Here is a 20,692-nt window from a genome sequence, read left to right as displayed (position 1 = left end):
ATGACCATCATTTTATGGAACTTAGTATTTAAAGAAAAACCCAAGGACTCCTTCCAGCCCAATGATATGGTCAAATGAGCTGCTATTAACAGAAAAAAATGGATGGCTGTATGGCAGCCATTTCTCCATTCTTCTCATGTCCACACCTTAAAGAAGGAGATTAAGAAATGGCTGTCGTACAGCCATCCAAACACAGACCTTCCACCTGCGCTACCCAAAGCAAAGCAAATGCACCAGCCCTGTCGTTTTTCTTCTCTCAACCTGGACACCCTGCCCACAATTCATTGGAAAACATCTTTTCTCTCCCTCCCTCCCTCTTCCAGGGCTGGCCCTACCCTTAGGCAGGACAAGGCAGGGGTCTCAGGCGGCAGATGCTGGGGGACTGGCACAGTGTGTTGGAAGAGGTGGGTGCACTCTCCTGCTGCCCTCAGGGGCAGTGGAGGGCACTGAAGGATTCAGCTGCCCTATACATAGACCAAAGGGGCCATCTTGCCCTCCACTGCAGGCAACAAAATGCCTTGAGCTGACCCTGACATCTTCTTTTCTTCCAATTCTCCATGCAATTAATGTCCCAGAGAGGCTGCCAACCTGGAAGTCACCCTTCTGACCCGGAAGGCCCGTAATGTACACTTAATAATAATAATTAAAAAATAAAATTTTATTTATATCCCACCCTCCCCAGCCGGAGCCGGGCTCAGAGTGGCTAACAACAATAAAAGTAACCCAGCGTTCTAAAATCAATTCATTCTAAAATCAATTCAAAATCAAATTAATGGCAACCATTGGGCTAGAGTTCTATGAGGATTACCACAGTCAGACTGTGCCTTGGTCAAGGGTGCCCTTTGCACATGATCAGAGGCACTTATGCATGTTACCACCACGTCAAATATTCCAGGGCTTAGCCTGAGCACTGAGGACAGGCGAGGTGCCAGAAGGAGCATGGAACACATGGGCCTTGAATTTCAGTTCCCCTCGTATAAAGTTAGCAATAAATGTTGGAAATGCAAAGAAAAAGAGGGAACATTTTATCATATGTGGTGGGAATGTAAAAAGGTGAAAAACTTCTGGGAGATGATATATAATGAGATGAAAAAAATGTTGAAATATACATTTATTAAGAAACCAGAAGCATTTTTACTTGGCATTGTAGGAGATGATATAAACAGAAAGGATTGTAAGTTGTTTTTATATGCAATGACGGCAGCAAGAATATTATTGGCACAAAAATGGAAGCAAGAAGAATTGCCGACAAAAGAAGAATGGAGGATGAAATTGATGGACTATGCAGAATTGGATAAACTAACTGGAAGAATTCGAAACCTGCGGGACCAGAGATTCACAGAAGACTGGTGTAAATTTACGGACTATTTGAAAAGTAATTGTGATGACCAGATTACGTTTGTAGGTTTGCAAGAAGTTTTGTGAGGTAAATTATTTGAATTATTGCAAAAATGGTTAAAGAGGTGGATTGTGAGTTAAGATAATTAAAGGCAATAGGAATTTAAGAAATGCAGAAGAAATGATAAAATGGTGGATCATCAGAGGTGCTGATGGAAGTCCAAAAAGTTTGTATAAGATGTGCAGTTCTGTGGAATGTATAATAATTGGTATGTTGAAATTAATAAAAAGTATATATGTAAAAAGAATTTTAGTTCCCCTCTGTGTAATGGCGGTAGAAATACACCCTTATTCCGGCAGTGCATCCTCAAAGAAGGAGGATTTCAGGAGAAATATCCAGGGAGGCTGATCCCTGACTTCTCAGCCTCTGCTCAGAGTTGCTGCTTTTGCTGCTGCTGCTGCTGCTGCTGCCGCCGCCGCCGCCACACAGTAGAGCCCACCCTTTATCTGCAGCCTCCAGCCGGGAGCAAGGCAAGGGGTAAGCAGCTCTGACAACCAGATGCAGATTCGCAGAGCAGGTGGAAGGACACTTTTGGCGGGGAGACTCTCCTTCAGCCGTGCAAGCATGGAGCGAGGCTGGAGACACGCCGCTGCCCTCTGGGTCCTGGTTCTCTGGGCCTCCGGCTCATCTCACAAGGGGCTTGGAAACCTGGGCGCCAGCTTCGACAGCAAAGGTACCATGCTTGAAGATGGGGCTGGCCACCTGGGCCCTGTCAAAGTGGGGGTGGGGGGGTCAAAGGGGATAAGAGAGCAATTGCCAAGGTGGGGAGCTGGGGGTCAAGGAGTGAAGAGAACTCAAAGAGAAGCTAAGAAACTGCCTGTGAATGTACTGTGTGTGCCCAACATGCAACTGGTCAGACAGAGTCTCTTTCCAGTACAGTGGTACCTCGGGTTACATACGCTTCAGGTTACGGATTCCGCTAACCCCAAAATAGTGCTTCAGCTTAAGAACTTTGCTTCAGGATAAGAACAGAAATCAGGCTCCAGCGGCGCAGCAGCAGCAGAAGGCCCCATTAGCTAAAGTGGTGCTTCAGGTTAAGAACAGTTTCAGGTTAAGAACAGACCTCCGGAACGAATTAAGTACTTAACCTGAGGTACCACTGTACTCTGGATTGCACCATATGGCGGTGGCGCGATAATAATAAAATATGAAGCAACCTCCGCAAGATTGATCTGATCTGATCTTGCCTAGTTTGTGTACTTCATCTGCTCCTCGCGGTTCTCGTGTAAATTTTCGCTCTCTCTCCCTGAGCTTTAAGTACGATGAAACACTGTTCTCAGCCGCGTTGAAAGCAGAAATTTTGCAGCTTGGCAGACATTGCTCCTTTAAAGAAAAAAGGAGATCTGAGGGGTTTAACTCGTGGAGCAGGTTCTTGTAAGGCCGGGTGGATTCTTCTTGTAAATTTGAAGTCTCTCAGCTTAAAAAGAAAGAAAGAAAAAGGATCCATCCTTTAACTGTGGACACCAGTGTTGGGGTAACCCGGAAGGGGAACAGGTTGAGGCAAAGCGGGGGGTGAGAATAATTGGGTCTATTTCTGTTGAAGGTAGGAGGTGGCCGATTCAGGGGTCAATGAAATAAGGCACCAATAAGACATCCCCAAAGTTTGAGGTTCTAAAGCTGCAGGCTTTCAGATCTTTATATACTGTGCAGTATGTTTGTTTTTCTGTGGGAAAGAATATGTCTGTGGACAACCCTTTGTGCAGTCCTGGCCACACATCCCTCGCAAGTAGACCTGAGGGTGTATTAACAAAGCAGATGCAAAATTTCAGAGTGCACAATTTCCAATGTGGAAATTTTGACATCCATGTTCCCCTCAGACAGCTGAAGTCCAGTAGTTAAAGCTTACAGGGTGAGGAAATACATTGTTGTTTCCTGACTTCACCCATGTAGTCATTAGATTTGTAATCCCAGCAGTTAGATGTGTGGGATTTACAGTGGCGGCAGATGCTCTCTTGGAAAGTTGCAGACCCATCTACCCAAATGGGAAAAGTAGAAAAGTAAAATGTGAAATGCAGATTTGCTTCCATTGGGAAGATTGAAATATGTGAGGAAGAAACTACTTTGACCCTGTTATTATTATTATTATTATTATTTTATGGTGGGATTCCACATCCATAACGTGTGTGTTCCTACTTTGTTTAAACATTACTTGCCTAAATATTAAGATACCTGGTAATGAATGGCTGCTGTCTAGACTATAAAACACATGTGATTTAACAAGTCTGCCTGTGCTTGGCTTGTTTGCCTAGGGGAGTCCGATATAGTTCGTTCAGTTTACTTAAGGTCAATTTAATGCTTGTTCATTATTTTATGACTGCAGCATCTAGTGAGAACTCACCATATAGAAATGAGTTTTTTTGTATGGTTCCTATTTGACTTGTGTCAAATTAAGGAAGCTTTTATTCTACCCCAGACCCCTGTTCAGTTTTGAGCTGCAAATTGTCAAGTGCAGAAGAATCAAGTCATGAACCGGGGGTCGGGGGTCAGTCCTTCCGCTTAAGACAGTTTTCAATCATATGCCCAAATCCAACAAGAGGAAATTTACCTGTTGCCTCCATTTTTGAATGCAACTTTTCAACAAGGGAAGTGTATGAGTGCAAAGGGCATTTGCTTGCCTGGGCTTTTACATCAAAGCCCTACCCAGATAGCTCAGTCCGTAGAGCGTGAGACTCTTAATCTCAGGGCTGCGGGTTCAAGCTCCACACTGGGCAAAAGATTCCTGCATTGCAGCGGGTTGGACTAGATGACCCTTGTGGTCTCTCCTATGAATCTATAAGCTGTATTGCTGTAAGGCAAAACAACAACACCCCTCCCCACAAGGTCCAGAGGCAGATTCTAGAACCCCAAGGGTTCTACCGATGTCTCATCTAAAACCTCCCAGCCAACTACAGCTTGTCCTCTCCTTCTCTTCAGCTAATACGGTTTCTTTTGATCTGGGCTAAACCTATTCTGTTTTTGCAGCTTTGTGCATTTTCCACATTCAGGGACACACCAATCTCTGCATTCTTGGGATAAGCAAGCAGCCATCCCACGTCTTGTAGTTTCAGCAGAAGCAGATTTCATTTGCTTTTGTCCTCCCATTCCTGCAGCCTCCATTTCGATAACAAAAGAAGTGCAAACCTAGCCAACAACTTAACAACTGCTGTTCTCTGTTGTTGACAGTTTCCCAAGGGATGCTGTTTCTGTAGTGCGGAAAAGTGGGGGTGGAGGAATAGGAGAAATAAGGAATTGTATTAGCTCTGCTTCTGTTGCTCATCTTGAATCACCCCCCCCCCATTTTGCCCAGCCCAGCCCTTGTCTCCACGTGGCTAACTAAAAACCATTGGTCTGACCCCAATGGGTGAGGCTAAGGATTCCTGGCAGACCCATATAAAAAGTGGGTGGGTGGGAGAAACAAATGGCTGCCCCCTCCTCTTTCCTGTACTTTCTCCCGCGGCCTAGACTCTCTGGGACTGAGGGTGTGCAGCCAGCTCTTATCTCGGGGAAACAGATGCCAGAAGGAGGTGGCTGTAAGACTTCTGTGTTTGTGTGCGTAACGTAAGGAAGAGAGCTGGGTCATAAAATACATAGCTGCCGATCATGTGACTTTGCATATGACAGTTTGTACTGTTTTCCTTAAAACAACAACAACAACAACCCTACAAAATCTGGATTCTATGGCGGTAATGAAGTTGCTTTCATTACCAAGAGCCTATCTGAAGGCATTTAAAGTAAGAAGAGTAAAGACAAGAATATCTTTGAGAGTACACAGAGTGCTGTTCCTTTGCTGCTGCTGCTGCTGCTGCTAATTTATTCATTTATTACTGTATTTCATGCATTTGTAAGCCCCTTTCTCTGCAAAAAGGCAACGGAATGTGGCATGCAATAAAGACAGCATGAAATGAATTAAAAACGGGATTTCTGTGCAGAAAATGCAGAAGGTTGCTGGGACCAGAATTCAGCTTCCTAAAGTTCAAATGTTCCATTATGAGCAGCATGTGGCTGTCACTAAACGGAACCTCGTTTCTGTGAGCCCCAGGTGATGCTTAGCTAAAGATGGTAGGATAATATTGTACGAGAAAGTTCCCCTGCCCCTCCTACCCTTTCTTAGCAGCAACTTTTGAGGGGTGGGAGAACTTGGAGCAGAACAGCAACTCGCCATTCATCTCCTTGAACAAAAATTTTGTAGAATCACAGGAAGGAGACAGAGGAGGGTGGCAGGCCAATTTGTTCTTCATCCCTCATTTGGGTCTGAGAACCTCCTCAGATTTCAATTTTTTCATTAATATTTTTTTTAATAGCCTACATCTATGTTTCATATATGAAATTTAAAAACAGTATGACAACCTGTAGTAAAAAACCCCCCACAAAACTCCACACTGATAAAGAAACTGTACACCCAGGAATATTGCTTAGAAACAACCTCCCCCCCCAAGTAGTTAGACATCAGATATGGATTAAATTCCACTCTCACAAAATGTATTAAGTTGCTTTTACATTTTAAAGCTGTTTTAAGAAGCTTTATGGGGAGGTGACCCACAAAATGGAAGAAACAAACAAAACGAAATCAATGGTCACAAGGGATACTACAGAATTTCAATTTTAAAAGCAAACAAGGTTCTAGTCCTTTAGGTCAGGGATGGGCGCTCCCTCTGCACTTCGGAGGCTTCGCGTTGCTATCGCTGAAGCCAAGGAGCCTGCATTCGCTCCATAGGACGCACACACATTTCCCCTTAATTTTTGGAGGGGAAAAAGTGCGTCCTATAGAGCGAAAAATACGGTATGTTTTTATATATGTTGGAAGACGCCCAGAGTAGCTGGGGCAACCCAGTCAGATGGATGGGATGTTGTTGTTGTTGTTGTTGAATAGGACGTCCCTCTTTTCTTCGGAGAAATGTCGGAGGGTATTTGGTAACGTTATGCCTGTCTGTCTGCTTTGCACCTAGCTGCGTATCTATTGACGGAGGACCGTTCGGACCTCAAGTGTTTCACCCAGCAGCTGGAAGACCTGGCCTGCTTCTGGGAGACATTTGTACCCCTGAAGGAGCAAAACAACCAGAGTGTGTACAGCTTTGGATACAAATATGAGTAAGTGTGTGTATAAGCCGCACCAGAGCCAGCCAGTCTCAGAGGCTCAGCCTGATCTAGTCTACAGATCCTCTAAGAGCCTGAGGATTTTATGGGGGTTTCACCTAAGACTTTCTGCATTGTTTTCATTTTATGTTATATTTATATAGTGCCTTACCTCTTAGGCACTCAAAGCAGCAGCGTATATAGAATCATAGAGAGTTGGAAGGGACCCCAGGGTCATCTAGTCCAACCCTCTGCAATGCATGGATCTCAGCTAAAGCATCTGTGACAGACAGCCGTCCAACCAACCTCTGCTTAAAAACCTCCAAGGAAGGAGAGTTCACCACCTTCCATTATATTCCCTCCATGAGGGCTACCATTCCAGTCTGACATAATCATTAGTAACAAATAGTTCCAACATATGAGAGTATGCAGAATTAACTACACAATATATTTCAGGGACATTCAGGCTTAACATATTTTATCTTATTAAAATTTATCCTTATTAATTATTATGAAAAATATATAAAAAAGGAGAAGCTAGTATTACAGTTTCGGTGCTAACAAGATGCCAAGGGAAGCTATACTTATATCGACAATCTGAAAACCTGGTCTGGTTTTTCATTATTGTTACTGTACTATTGCAAAACCTAATACATAGCTTCCGTTTATTTTCGAAGGCTTCTTTGTATTTTGATGCATCTGTACACAATACAGGTTTCCTTTTTGCAGTATCTCTGACCTTTCCTAAATCTAGGATGCGTTACTCCCAAATTCTTCCCTCCCACATCTCTCTTCTGTTTTGAAGAACTCCTGGGAGATGCATCAAAGTGGTGTTAGCGGATCGTTGCCTGTGTAAAATATATACAGAAGTGCCAAAATAGGAAAGAGTCCGGTCAGAATGAGGGTCGTACCTGTAGTATTAGTCAAATAGGTTTCTGTGTCCCAAAAGTCCCAGGAGCTTGTATTTTACCCTCACATTCCCCAGACACCCAGAGGTTAGAAAACTGATTTTTATGTTGCATAAAACAATAGATCTTAAAATGCACTAAAGGATTCTGACAGTAAGTGCTGTTTAACAGTGGAATGGACTATCTTGGAAGCTGGTGGACTCTTGTTCCTTGGAGATTTTTAAGCACAGGGTGGAGGACCACCTGTTACGGATGGTTCAGTTGAGATTCCCGCATTTGGACTAGAAAACCTTTGGGGTCCCTTCCAGCCTTTCAGTTCTACGATTCTATGATAAACATGCCTAAGATTGCTCTGTCAGTGTAGCTATCCTGCCTGAAATTATCTTGAGTGGGCTCCTTTGGAAACATGGGAAGAGGAGGCTGAGGTGGAGGAGGAGAGAGAATGGGCAGAGAAGACACAGAAATAGGAGCTGCTGAAACGAGGAAGGTTGATGTTCACATATTGATTTGTGAGAGACACATCGTCTCTCTACTTCACGAAGAAATTGTATGCCTCAAAGGTAACGTGACGAGGCCATTCAAAGGATGGATGAACCAAAACAACTTTAATGCAAGTGCTTTATGGAGAAGAAAGCCAGTTCCACAGCAGGCTGCTTCTTCAAACGTAGAACAGGAACTCACGTGCCTGGGAGCTGACTTGTATGGCAGGCCAGGAGAGCCAATACAGTACAGTTCAGTATGTAAAATTTAGTCTTATGCTGACTAGCGTTGACAATGAGCTTTACAGGTCAAAACGGGCCTTGACCTCAAGAGCCACCCCCCCCCCTAAATTCCCATCTTCTTCCTTCAACCCTACTGGGCACAATGCTTGCAACAGAAGCTGCTTCCCAAACTTTAAATAATAATACAGTATTTCCCGCCTGCTTTCATTCAGGGATGACGACTCTTTGAAATTGTGTAACTTGACTGTGGAGTACACACCCCGGAATACAACGCGATACACTTGCTTCTTTCCAAGGCAAGATGTTTCAGCCTTTTCCCCTCTTGAGATCAAGGTCTTTGATCGGCGCTCCCCCAAGAGCACTCTGTACAACAGAACGATCTTTGTGGAAAAACTACGTAAGTTCCCAATGCGGGGGGCGGGGGGGATGGGCCTTGCAAAAAATGACCTCCAAGTCTTCCTACAGTGGGTGAGTAGGTGGGAACCTGGAAGCAAGAAGAATGTAGATCAGGATCATAGAATCATAGACCCTGAGGAACGTCTAGTAGTCAAACCCCTTGCAATGCAGAAATATGCAGTGGTCCCTTATGGGGATCAAACCTGCAACCGTGGCGGTAGAACTCTGGGTTAGAACTCTGGGTTATTTGCTATAGGTCAGCAAAGGTTTCTGACTCCCAGTGGATTAACGATCGCAGCAGCAAAACGACCCCTTTCCACCTATCAAAATGAAGAAAGCACAGGAGAAATAGACTTTTGTGCAAAAGAACGGTGAGCTCAGTTCTGGTACGGAAAAGAAAACAAGTTCAGAATGTGCTCAGAGGCACCCTAACCCACATCACACACTTAAACCAATTTAACAGCTGTGACCTCCCTCAAAGAATCCTGGGAACTATAGTATGCTAAGGGTGCTTAGAGACGTCCCACAGAGCTTCATTTCTCAAAATCCTCAACAAACTGCACCACTTCCTTCCCACTAGTATAATCCAGGTTCCAGACTACCTGAGTCTAAGGAAGACTTGTCGTTGTGTGGGGAGGACTAGTAATGTTTTGGACTACAAGCCCCATCAGCCCCAGCCTGCTTGGCCAAAGGTCAAGGGTGATGAGAGTTGTATTATAACAATGTCTGCTGGAAAGGTGAAGCTTTCTGATCTCCATTTTAAAACCTGTTCAATTCCTATATGTTTTACAACTGTTAAAGTCACAGAAACATTGCTTAGAGTGAGTAGTAGCGGTCAGTGCTTTTTCCTGGGGCTTAAGGGCACTTAGAGTGTTTTTCTTTTAAATGTACTTGTGCAGATTTGCTCACAAGATCACACTGAGTTCAGTGGAGCTTACTTAGGGTTGCCATGTGTCCTCTTTTTCCAGGACACGTCCTCTTTTTCAGGGGTAAGATTTCTGTCCGGGTGGGTTTTTTAAAAAATTGGCCAAAATGTCTCTGGCTATACTTTCTGGATGAGACATAGACATAACTGGTGGTTGAAGACTTCCTTCTCTTCTCCTGCCTGCCCCCCCCATAGCGATAGATCACAGCTTCTACAGCCTACATACAGTAGGGGTATTTAAAACAAGAGTCGTCACAGTGTGCTCTTTTTTGCTGTTCAAAAATGGCAACCCTAAGCTCACTCCCAAATAAACGTAGCCTGTAGTGCCAAGCCAGTAGATCAGATGCACTCTTTGTGACCATAAACTACTTGGGGGTTTTTTTGGGGGGCGGAACAGAGGCTAGCAGTGCAGTCAACTGGAGGAGGCAAGATAAAGTGAGTTTGCACTAGATAGGAAAGAGGGAGCAGTTGATGTAGGCTAGGTCTTTATTGAAGATTGACACGACAGGACTCCCACCTGCCACCAGATGAAACGAGATGGAAACCCCCGAACAAAAGAGAACCCAAACTTTTATTAGCTGCTAATCCCCATGTTACCCCCCCCCCAAAACTACATCACTAATACATCATGGTTACATCAAGAAAGGGGAGTTCTGGTGGCAGTAATCTGAGCATCCTGGACCCTGTCCCATGGTTCCCTTGCCCTCCACCAAACACCCATCAAGAGTAACAGAAGAGATATTTACATTTCCCTGTTTCCCAGCCAAGTTAATCACACCCTTTTGTCTTCATCTGGGTTTGTTATTTCTGGAATGGCTACCTGTCTGGCACTCAGGTATCAGGATGCCAGGAATTATCACTCAGGCAGAGGGGCTGCTGAATAGCTGAGCTCACATGTCTTTATGAATTTCTGAAGTTTTCCCAGGGAGGCAGTACATAGGTACATTTATCAGTGAATTGTTACATTTGGTATTGTGCAGCAGAGGCCCTTTGAGTAGATAGGAAAAAACTGTGATGAAATGTTTTGTGGGGACAAATCACAAAAGTCACAAAAGTGATTGTGCTGATTTTCGTAGTGGGCTGCATATGCATGATATCTGCTGGAGGGGCAACCCCTCCCACCCTATATACATAAATTCCTGCAACAGTGTAAAAAGAAAGAAAGAAAGACCTCTGTTCTGTCGCCACTGGGCTGTTCTCACATCCTGCTCCTTTCCTCTTCCAGTTTTCCTGGACCCCCCCTCTAACCTGGCAGTGCAGCTGTTGGGGCCTCCGGGACAGCTGAATGTGAGCTGGCAGCCCCCCATTCAATACATGGACAATAGCATCCGCTATGAGATGGCCATCTTCCATAAGGGTAGCATAGTCCAGCGGGTGAGTCGCTTTTGTCCTTTGTTATGTTGTAAACAAAAATCTGCCTTTTCCCCCCTTATGGGGTATCCAAGAGCCCATATAGAGTCCTTATATACGTTCCCTATTGGTAGGAGAAAATAACAGAGGCCAACTAGAGAATATTGAGAAGCAAAGCAGCTAGTAAGTCTGATCTTTATTGATCTGTTGCAGAGGAGGAGGAACCCAGAACAAAAGTGTGCCTGCCCTTATATAGACATTTTAAATTCCCTCCCTGGAATCCAGGACCTCCCCCAGAAACATCATACATACATCACAAAAGGGGTGTAGCTCAATACCACCACCCCAGATATGTCCTACCTACATCACAGAAAGGGCGGTCTACAGCAGAAATCTTGATTGCGTTGTTTACCTCCTGTCTGCCAGGTTATCTGTTAATGCTTACTTGATTGGATACCCTGAGGAACCTGGCCAGTCTTTTGTAATGATAAATACTTAGTTCCTGAGCCAGGTCAGAGGCTCACACCCTATTCATATCTTAAATGTGCCCTTAAGACAGGATTTGTGAAGGAAAAGACAATGGGGAGGCTTTTCCATTTTCCTTTGACCTTGCAGAGAAAACATTTGGTCAGTTTGGGAATCAAAAACGGCTTCAGGTCGGTCTTCCTGTGCTGATCTATGTACGTGCTTGGTTGGTACACTTATGAACATCTAACATACCGTATTTTTCGCTCTATAGGACGCACCGGACCATAGGAGGGGGAGAACAGGGGAAAAAAATTTTTTCTTGTTCTCCCCCTCTAAAACAAGGTGCGTTCTGTGCGTTCAAGGTGCGTTCACCCGAAGCCTCCGGAGCCCAGCGGGAGTTCCCGCTGGGCTCCGGAGACTTTGGGTTCCTTTTGACCTGCTCTTTGGGGCTGGTGGGGGGAAGCGCTGCTTTCCCCCACCACCAGCCCCAAAGACCAGGTCGAGGAGCAGCGCAGAGGTGGTGCGCCGCCTTCCCGCTGCCCCCCAAGCTTGTGGGGCTGGCAGTGGGGGGAAGCACTGCTTTCCCCCACTGGGAGTCTCAAAACCAGGTCGGGGAGCAGCGCAAAGGTATATCTAAGACCTCAAAATTCCTATCACAGTTACCTGGCTTTCGAAACTCCCTCCTTCCCTCCCTCTGACCTCTGCTTCCCCCCCTTCTGCCTCCAGGTGGAGATTTCCAATGGGCAGACATATTACCTCCGGAATCTCAAAGGAGGAACCCGCTACACGTTGGCTGTGCGGGCCAAGCCAAACGGAGTCAGCTTTGATGGCTTCTGGAGTGGATGGTCGCAGACAGCATCGGCAATGATACCCAGTGGTAAGTGTTCTTCAGGCAATATTGGCCACAGCCATGGCGCAAGGCCGGTTGAAAATAGCCACTTAATTAGCATGGAGCGATGCTCATAAAACCACGAGAAGCTGAGAAGCTGCTTTTAAGGAAAAATGAAACAAAAACCAAAGCAGCATTAAAATAAAATAAAATAGTGCGCACCTTCTGAGAACCCAAAATCAACAAGAACGGAAGCCTCAATAACACTGGAACCAAAATCGCAAGCCTAAGGAATCCAAAACAGAGCACAATTCACTTTACATCTGTCTAGCACGTCCATTCGAAGAGAATAAGGTTAAGGTACAGGGACCCCTGACCATTAGGTCCAGTCGTGACCAACTCTGGGGTTGCAGCGCTCATCTCGCTTTATTGGCCGAGGGAGCCAGCGTACAGCTTCCGGGTCATGTGGCCAGCATGACTAAGCCGCTTCTGGCGAACCAGAGCAGCGCACGGAAACGCCATTTAGCTTCCCGCCAGAGCGGTGCCTATTTATCTACTTGCACTTTGACTTGCTTTTGAACTGCTAGGTTGGCAGGAGCAGGGACCGAGCAACGGGAGCTCACCCCGTCGCGGGGATTCGAACCGCCGACCTTCTGATTGGCAAGTCCTAGGCTCTGTGGTTTAACCCACAGCGCCACCCGCATCCCATTCCCAACCATGGCTTCTTCCAGAGAGCTATGCATAAATCAGTGGTGCTGATGGAAGACAGGTGATTGCTGGTGTGTGTGTGTGTGTGTGTGTGTGTGTGTGTTAGTGTTAGATAGATCCACTGTAGATGGAAGAAAGTCCCTATTTCCCTTGCATTTCTAGAAGACAATGGCAGCCTGCAATTATTTTTCTTTGAGGAGATATCTGAATGCCCTGGCCCAACCAATAACAAAACTCTGATATCAGTGGGGACAAAAAAACCCAGCTTGTTAAGCTTGTGGGAGTATTGTTGGGGGAGAACAAGGATCTGAAGTACCCAAAGCCATTTTGGTTCCCTAATACAGCCCCTAATTAGGAAGAAATTTACACCACTTCAGAAACTGGTCTAAATTTCTCCTGGAAATTTATGTTATAACAGTTAAAATTGTGAAAAATGAAACAGACGTAGGGTTGTCGTATTTTGAAGTACAAAAAAGAGGATGCTATGACGTCTCATTTTAAATACCCTTACTATATGTAGGCTGCAGTACAGGCATCCCCAACCTTTGGCCCTCCAGATGCTTTGGACTACAATTCCCATCATCCCTGATCACTGGTCCTGTTAGCTAGGGATCATGGGAGTTGTAGGCCAAAATATCTGGAGGGCCACAGGTTGGGGATGCCTGCTATAGAAGCTGTGACATATCACTGAGGGGAGGCAGGAGAAGAGAAGAGGAAAGCAGGTCTTCAACCACCAGTTATGTCTATGTCTCATCCAGAAAGGATAGCCAGAAACATTTTGGCAAAAATAAAACCTCCACCCAGACAGAAATTTTACCCCTGAAGAAGAGGTCCTGTCCTGGAAAAGGAGGACACATGGCAACCCTATCAAGAGTGCCCCTCCACTCTCACTTCCACCCTGCTTGTGAGAGCCTTGCAGGGCTTTGAATGGGCAACAATGTGCGCGCACGCGCACACACACACACACACTCCACCAACTAGCCATAATATTTCATAAGGTAAAGGTAACGGGACCCCTGACCATTAGGTCCAGTCGTGACCGACTCTGGGGTTGTGGTGCTCATCTCGCTTTATTGGCCAAGGGAGCCGGTGTACAGCTTCTGGATCATGTGGCCAGCATGACTAAGCTGCTTCTGGCGAACAAGAGCAGTTCACAGAAACGCCATTTACCTTCCCACCGGAGCAGTACCTATTTATCTACTTGCACTTTGACTTGCTTTCGAACTGCTAGGTTGGCAGGAGCAGGGACCGAGCAACGGGAGCTCACCCTGTCATGGGGATTCGAACCACCGACCTTCTGATCGGCAAGTCCTAGGCTCTGTGGTTTAACCCACAGTGCAACCCGCGTCCCAGTATTTCAGTTAGGGTTAAACTGAAGATCATATACTATTGGTCTGCTTGTCATTTTGCTAGACTGCTTGTACTTATATTTACCCCATATTCTTAGTAAATTTGCTATGACCGTTATCCTTGTTTAAACTGGTTTCCAATATTTCATTAATAAAACTTGTAGATTAAATTGTCTTCAGAATGGTTCAGTTTTAACCTCAGTCATCTCTAGATTGTGTATCCATTCTGTTAGCCATTTAAAGGCATTGGCAATACAGTGGTACCTCGGGTTAAATACTTAATTCGTTCCGGAGGTCCGTACTTAACCTGAAACTGTTCTAGACCTGAAGCACCACTTTAGCTAATGGGGCCTCCCGCTGCTGCTGCGCCGCCGGAGCATGATTTCTGTTCTCATCCTGAAACAAAGTTCTTAACCCGAGGTACTATTTCTGGGTTAGCGGAGTCTGTAACCTGAAGCATATGTAACCTGAAGCATATGTAACCCGAGGTACCACTGTATAAATATAAATGGAAATGATATGCCACCCTTTTCTCTTGTCCAGCAAAACAACCTATTTAATTACCGTACTTTTTGCTCTATAAGACTCACTTTTTCCCTTCTAAAAAGTAAGGGAAAATGTGTGTGCATCTGATGGAGCGAATGCAGGCTGCGCAGCTATCCCAGAAGCCAGAACAGCAAGAGGGATTGCTGCTTTCACTGCGCAGCGATCCCTCTTGCTTTTCTGGCTTCTGAGATTCAGAATATTTTTTTTCTTGTTTTCCTCCTCCAAAAACTAGGTGGGTCTTGTGGTCTGGTGCGTCTTACAGAGCAAAAAATACAGTAATTCTTGGCTGCTTCCTGTTCCATATAAATTGCACAACTAGGCTTTGCCACATTTTAAATTAAGATTCATTTACTCATCTTGCCAAAGCCTGAAAAATGACATTTAATTGGGGCAAGATTATAATTTTAGCCATGTGGTCAAATAAATATGTTTAAGCTATTCCATTGTTCTGCTTTGGAACTTCTTTTCTTATATAATCTTCCCAAAATTATCTGCATAGAAATGCTTTCATTTTTTCTTAATATTATACAACAGATCTCTTACTTACTCATTGGTGATCTAACTTTGTTCTTTTTTAAAACATCACTTTGTATATGTCAATATATATTGATTATTTCTGTTTTGTCCTTGTTAATTTTAAGGCAAACAAGAAGACCAATATTGAAAAAAGAATCTTCTCCAGCTACAGATAGAATTTATAATCTCTATTATTGTTTAGGCATTGCTGTGAAGACAGTTACATACCAGCTATTTTTCTGTGTGCAGTTCCTTTGTTTTCTGCATCTATTACTGCACCAATGTTTCTTATGCTTCTTAAAGGTTCCAAACGGAGAACAAATAATGAAAATGACAGGACCTCTGTGTCTTTTTCCAGTACTCAGAATGAATTTGATATTTGGTCATCAACCCCTATCCTTGCAGTTGGGCTGTTATTAATAATGTTAATCAAAGTAAAGATTTTTTTCCTCTAAAGTAAGCTTTTAATGTTTTAAAAAAGAAAATACCGTTATGTTATCGAAAGCTTTTTCTGCATCAAAACCATTAATAAAGGCTGTGATTTTACTTTCTTTACATGAATAATTGTGTTTATATTTTTCCATACATTATCCTTCAAATATCAGTTTGCTATAGACCCCGTTAATCTCCTATTCCAATTCTCATCTGTTATTTGTTCTCATTTTTGCAATCTTTCATAGTTCCCATTCTTCCATCAAAATAGATTTTTCTTCCAGTCTATTGCCATTTATTTCTGCATTTCTTCCTGTTTGCCTTTCAGAGTCTCTGTTTCTCACTTTTGATAAACAAAATGCTTTATCTTTTTAATATCATCCATTCTCAAAACTCGTTTTTCATGCTTAACAACAAAAAACATCCAAAAGTATGGCCCTTTAATCCAGATGCTAATATTTCACTTTCTGCTTCACAATCAGTATTGCGTTTACTTTGGGCACCAAACATTGCACCTTAAACAAGAATTATAATTTACCCACCACCAGGTATTACATTCAGCAGGATAGCAGCTATGAGAGTTTTACCTAATAGCTGCTTTTGTACAATACTCCAGTGAAAAATAATTCAGTTATACACACAACAGCAGATACTACCCAGAAAGTGCAGCACTATTTCACTATAAGCTCAGATATTGCAGTATGTAGTTTAGCAATTTAGTACTTGCCAGTGAGAGAAATATAACTACTAAACATACCTGGGATAGCTCAGTAGAACATAAGACTCTGAATCTCAGGTTTGTGGGTTCAAGCCCAATTTTTGCAAAAATAAAGGACTACATTGCAGGGGGTTGGACTAGATGACACTCCTGGTCCCTTCCAACTCTATGGTAATTATCTACTATGCATAATTACTATGTTTCTATGTTCTTAGCACATTCATTTATTGTTCAGTCCAAAAGATAATGGCCTTTATTAGTTAACAGCTCCACAGGATTTAGTTTATTTTATTGGAAAAGTAGAACTTCAGCAATTTGACAATACTAAGTTCAATGGTTGTTAATGCTCCTATTTCTAGTCCAGGACTAGGTCATCTTTGGCCCTCCAGTTGGTCATCTCTGTCCATTGACCATGCTGGCCAGGACTGATGAAGCTGGAATCTACCTACAGCTGGAGGGCCACAGGTTCCCCACTATCTTCCTATTTCATCCACCTTTTTCTATTTTCTTTGAGCAGTCTATTTACTTTTTTCAGTTATTTTTCAGTTATTTGGTTTAATCAGTAGCAACCCTATATGGTGGGTGTGGATTCACCCTCCCCAAACCAGTGCCACTGCAACTTACCTGGACAGACAGGACATGGGTGTGATGAGGTCAGGGCTGCATTGTTTGCTGGTGTGCCCATGCAAACTCTATTGTCACCCTGCCATGCCCCAGCTCATTCAGCTACAGTGACCCTGACATCAGGAGGGTGGCTGAGTGGTTCCACCATACCACAGGGACCTAATGTTGAAAGAGCTCATTTTTCTCCATCTTCAGTCCCCAATGTCTTCCACAAGCTACATCTGCAGCCTCTCCTTTGATGTCTTCAAATGCCATCGCCAAGCACAAACTTGACACCATTGCCACATTGTTATGGGGGGTGGGATGGAAGCCTCCCTCAATTGCTGTGGTTTCTTGCCCTTCCAACTCCCAGTTACCTTGCTCACAGGTGATTGCTGAAGGCAGGTGCAGCTCATAGTGCTTTGACAATTCTCACTGCACTACCTCTACAGATAATATTTTCTGGTCTTCATTATCTGGGCCAGGAATGGAGGGGTGGCCATAGAATGGTGGGAGACTTAGTGGTCGAGAAGAATACATGTTAGAGCACTCAATTGACTAGATGATGTGATGTAATGACCACAGTTGGCCTACTCAGGAGATTTCAGCATGGTGTTCTGGCCTTGTAAGTTCTCTGAAGTATTTCACAGTCATGATTCACTATCTACCAGGACATCTGAAAAGAACCAGGTAGTAAGCTGAAATCCAGGCAAGAGCATATCACTGGTTCATCCTACCATGTCCACTGCCAGAAGTATGTGCTTTCTCCACGTAGTGACTATGTAACAGAAGGTTGTGTGAAGGAGACTTGGGTGCCAACCAAAGGGTTTTTTATGAAGTGCCTTTCGCTAGGCTAACCTGTTCTTTTGACTTGCAGAACTGGACCCCCTCATCCTGACGCTGTCTGTCGTTCTGGCGCTGATCGTCCTGCTGTTGGCTTTCCTTACCCTGATGTTTAACCGAAGGTAATGCCCAGTTTGTTTATCTTCCAACCCTCCTACCCACCAAAGGGTGGGTGGCCTTCTTGAGTACCTGGACCTTGGCCATCGGGTCTGGAGGGATTGTAAGAGCATTTTCAATCGCAGCGGTTAGAGCCATCAGGAAATCCCCTAAATTGAGGAGTGGGACACCTGTGGCCCTCTCAGTGTTGCCGAACCACAATCAACACCACCGCTGACCATTGGCCAAAGTAACTGGGGCTGATTGGGAGTTGAAACATCTGGAAGGCTACAGGTGCTCCATCCCTGCCCTAGTTAGTTTTCATTACTAAGGTCAGTGCTTTTTTTCTTTAAAAAATGTTTAGGGGTGCTCTCATTTTCCTACTCATATTGAAATACTGCCCCTCAATGAGGCCAAACTCAGATTCACGAAATGTTTAGGGGTATGCGTACCCCTGTGTACCCCCAGAAAAAAGCACTGACTAAGGCAGGGGTTGTCAACCTGGTCCCTACCACCTACTAGGGGGCGTTTCAGGATTCTATGTGGGCGGTAGGGGGTTCTACGGCACAAGCTGAATCCTCCTTCCATCGGGCTCTGGTAGGCGGTACAGAAACTTTACCATCAAGAAAGATGCATTAGTGAGTGGTAGGTGTAAAAAGGTTGACTACCCCTGGACTAAGGTGGTGATGGAGTGGGAATGACTTTTAACACTTGTGATTGTTATGCACACTCTTACTAAAGTCTGTTCTCACCTATTATCTTCCACCAGATTTTTGAAGAAGAAGATCTGGCCTGCAATCCCCACCCCAGAGCGTGAATTCAAGGACCTTTTCACTATTTACAAGGGGAACTTCCAGGTATTACACTGACTGTAGTTCCTTGTCTTCATATGACTTCTCCCTCGGCTTCCTGTATTATGCTGTTGCAAAGCCTGGGGTGCTGAGGGTCCTATGTTTTGTCAACTGTTTTGCAGTTGTTGTTTTTACAATCGATTTGTGTATACCGTATTTTTCGCTCTATAAGACGCACCTTTTCCCTCCTAAAATGTAAGGGGAAATGTGTGTGCGTCTTATGGAGCAAATGCAGGCTGCACAGCTATCCCAGAAGCCAGAACAGCAAGAGGGATTGCTGCACGGTGATCCCTCTTGCTGTTCTGGCTTCTGGGATAGCCGCGTGAAGCCTCTTCAGGGCAGGGGGAGCCTTCCTCCCGCTGCCCTGAAGAGGCTTTGCGTTGCATTCGCTGAAGCCAGAACAGCAAGAGGGATTGCTGAGCAGTGATCCCTCTTGCTGTTCTGGCTTCTGGGATTCTTGTTTTCCTCCTCCAAAAACTAGGTGCGTCTTATGGTCTGGGTGCATCTTATGTTATGAAAAATACGGTGAATTTTATGAATTTAGTAAATAAACGGAGTGTAAAGAAGAGAGAAATATATAGTGTCTGAAAACAGAGTTAAAAGGGAGCCAGGTGTGGCCTTCCCCACCTCCCACCCCTTGATGCTGATATTCCCCCTTTCTTTGCAGTTATGGCTGGGGCATCAAAGCACCTACCTGTGGTGGAGCCAGAACTCTCCTTACCTGGAGGAGCAGCCGTTTTTGGTGGAAATCCTGTCTGAATGCGATGTCCGCAAGGTGGATGGCCCTCCCGTTCCTCCGCTCCTTCCCCCCAAGGCACGTGGCGTGGGGGAATTCCCTCGCAACCCAGAAGTCTCCCAAGATGATTACCTGATACTGGATGAAGACTTGGTGCCGTGCTGCTTAGGAGGGGATGCGTCCCTGCTCTTGCTGGCCAGCAACAGCAGCGAGGGCACAGATCCGGCCCTCGACGCAGGAGTAGGGACGCCAGACAACAGCCAGGCCTCTTCTAGCTTCGAGTACACTGTGTTTGACCCCAGCTCAAAGAGTCTGTCCCCACAACATCGCCACATCGAGCCGGAGCTCAAGAGCAGTTACCAGATGGTGTCTGACTCTGGGATCTCTGCCGACTATAGCCTGGTGGAGTCCAACGCTGGCCAGATGAGCTTATACACCAACCTCTGTGATGGAGGGCCGCAGCCGTTCCTGCCCACCTACATTGTGTGCTCGTAGCAGCAGTGATCAGCAGGAGAACTGAGGCAGCGAGATGCTATCCCAGGAGCCTGGCACCTCCCACTTCCTTCCTGGTTCTAGCAAAACGCCAGGGGAAGCCAGTGGACACAGCTGTGGGGCCTCCAAAGCTCCAGTTGGGCCCAAGTCGCTCTTGGAGGAGGAAGAGAGGTTTGCAAAATGCACGGAAAGGTGATGAAGGACGTAAGAAGAACCCTGCTGGATCAGGCCCATCTAGACCAGCATCCTGTTCTCACAGTGGCCAACTGGATGTCTCAACAGGAAACCATTGAGCAGAAGACGAAGCAGAACATGAGCACCACAGCACTCTCCCATCCCCTGGTTTCCAGCAACTGGTGTTCAGAAACATTTCTACCTCGCAACTGTGGAGGTAGCGCATAGCCATCCCGGCTAATAGCCCTTGATAGCCCTCTCCTCCATGAATTTGCCGGATCCCTTTTTTAAAAAGCCGTCCTATTTTGAATGAGGAAGGGGCAGGAGGCCCACGAAAGAGACTTGCTGTTCCCACAACAACCCTTTGAAGCAGTCGTTTCTAACATTAAATGTGCTGTGGCATCTTTCTTTCATTTGTACTCACCCCCAGGCAAGTGCGTTCTACAAGGGACTTGGCCAAAAGCACACCTAGAGTTCTGGTGTGGCACATCAGGTTTGCAAGTAGCAGCGCAGGCTTAAGGCTTGAGGTGTTTGTAGACTGAGGTGTGGACTATTGTGGGCACTTGCTTGCTAGCCAGG

At 45.1% G+C, this 20,692-nt stretch overlaps 1 protein-coding gene across 1 annotated transcript; it reads left to right on the top strand.

Annotated features, from left to right (window-relative positions):
- The first annotated feature begins 1,837 nt into the window (after positions 1 to 1,837).
- Positions 1,838 to 20,556, top strand: EPOR (erythropoietin receptor). Its single transcript, XM_053371049.1, has 8 exons — positions 1,838 to 2,072; positions 6,325 to 6,466; positions 8,294 to 8,478; positions 10,628 to 10,776; positions 11,947 to 12,097; positions 17,799 to 17,886; positions 18,630 to 18,717; positions 19,379 to 20,556. Exons 1-8 carry the CDS (start codon positions 1,898 to 1,900, stop codon positions 19,940 to 19,942), a joined length of 1,542 nt encoding a protein of 513 aa, XP_053227024.1. The 5' UTR covers positions 1,838 to 1,897; the 3' UTR covers positions 19,943 to 20,556.
- The last annotated feature ends 136 nt before the right edge of the window (positions 20,557 to 20,692 follow it).

This window comes from Podarcis raffonei, chromosome 17, assembly GCF_027172205.1.
Source record: "Podarcis raffonei isolate rPodRaf1 chromosome 17, rPodRaf1.pri, whole genome shotgun sequence".
Lineage (NCBI taxonomy): Eukaryota > Metazoa > Chordata > Lepidosauria > Squamata > Lacertidae > Podarcis > Podarcis raffonei.
Note: the sequence above shows the minus strand (reverse complement) of the source record. Positions and strands in the feature narration are given on the sequence as shown.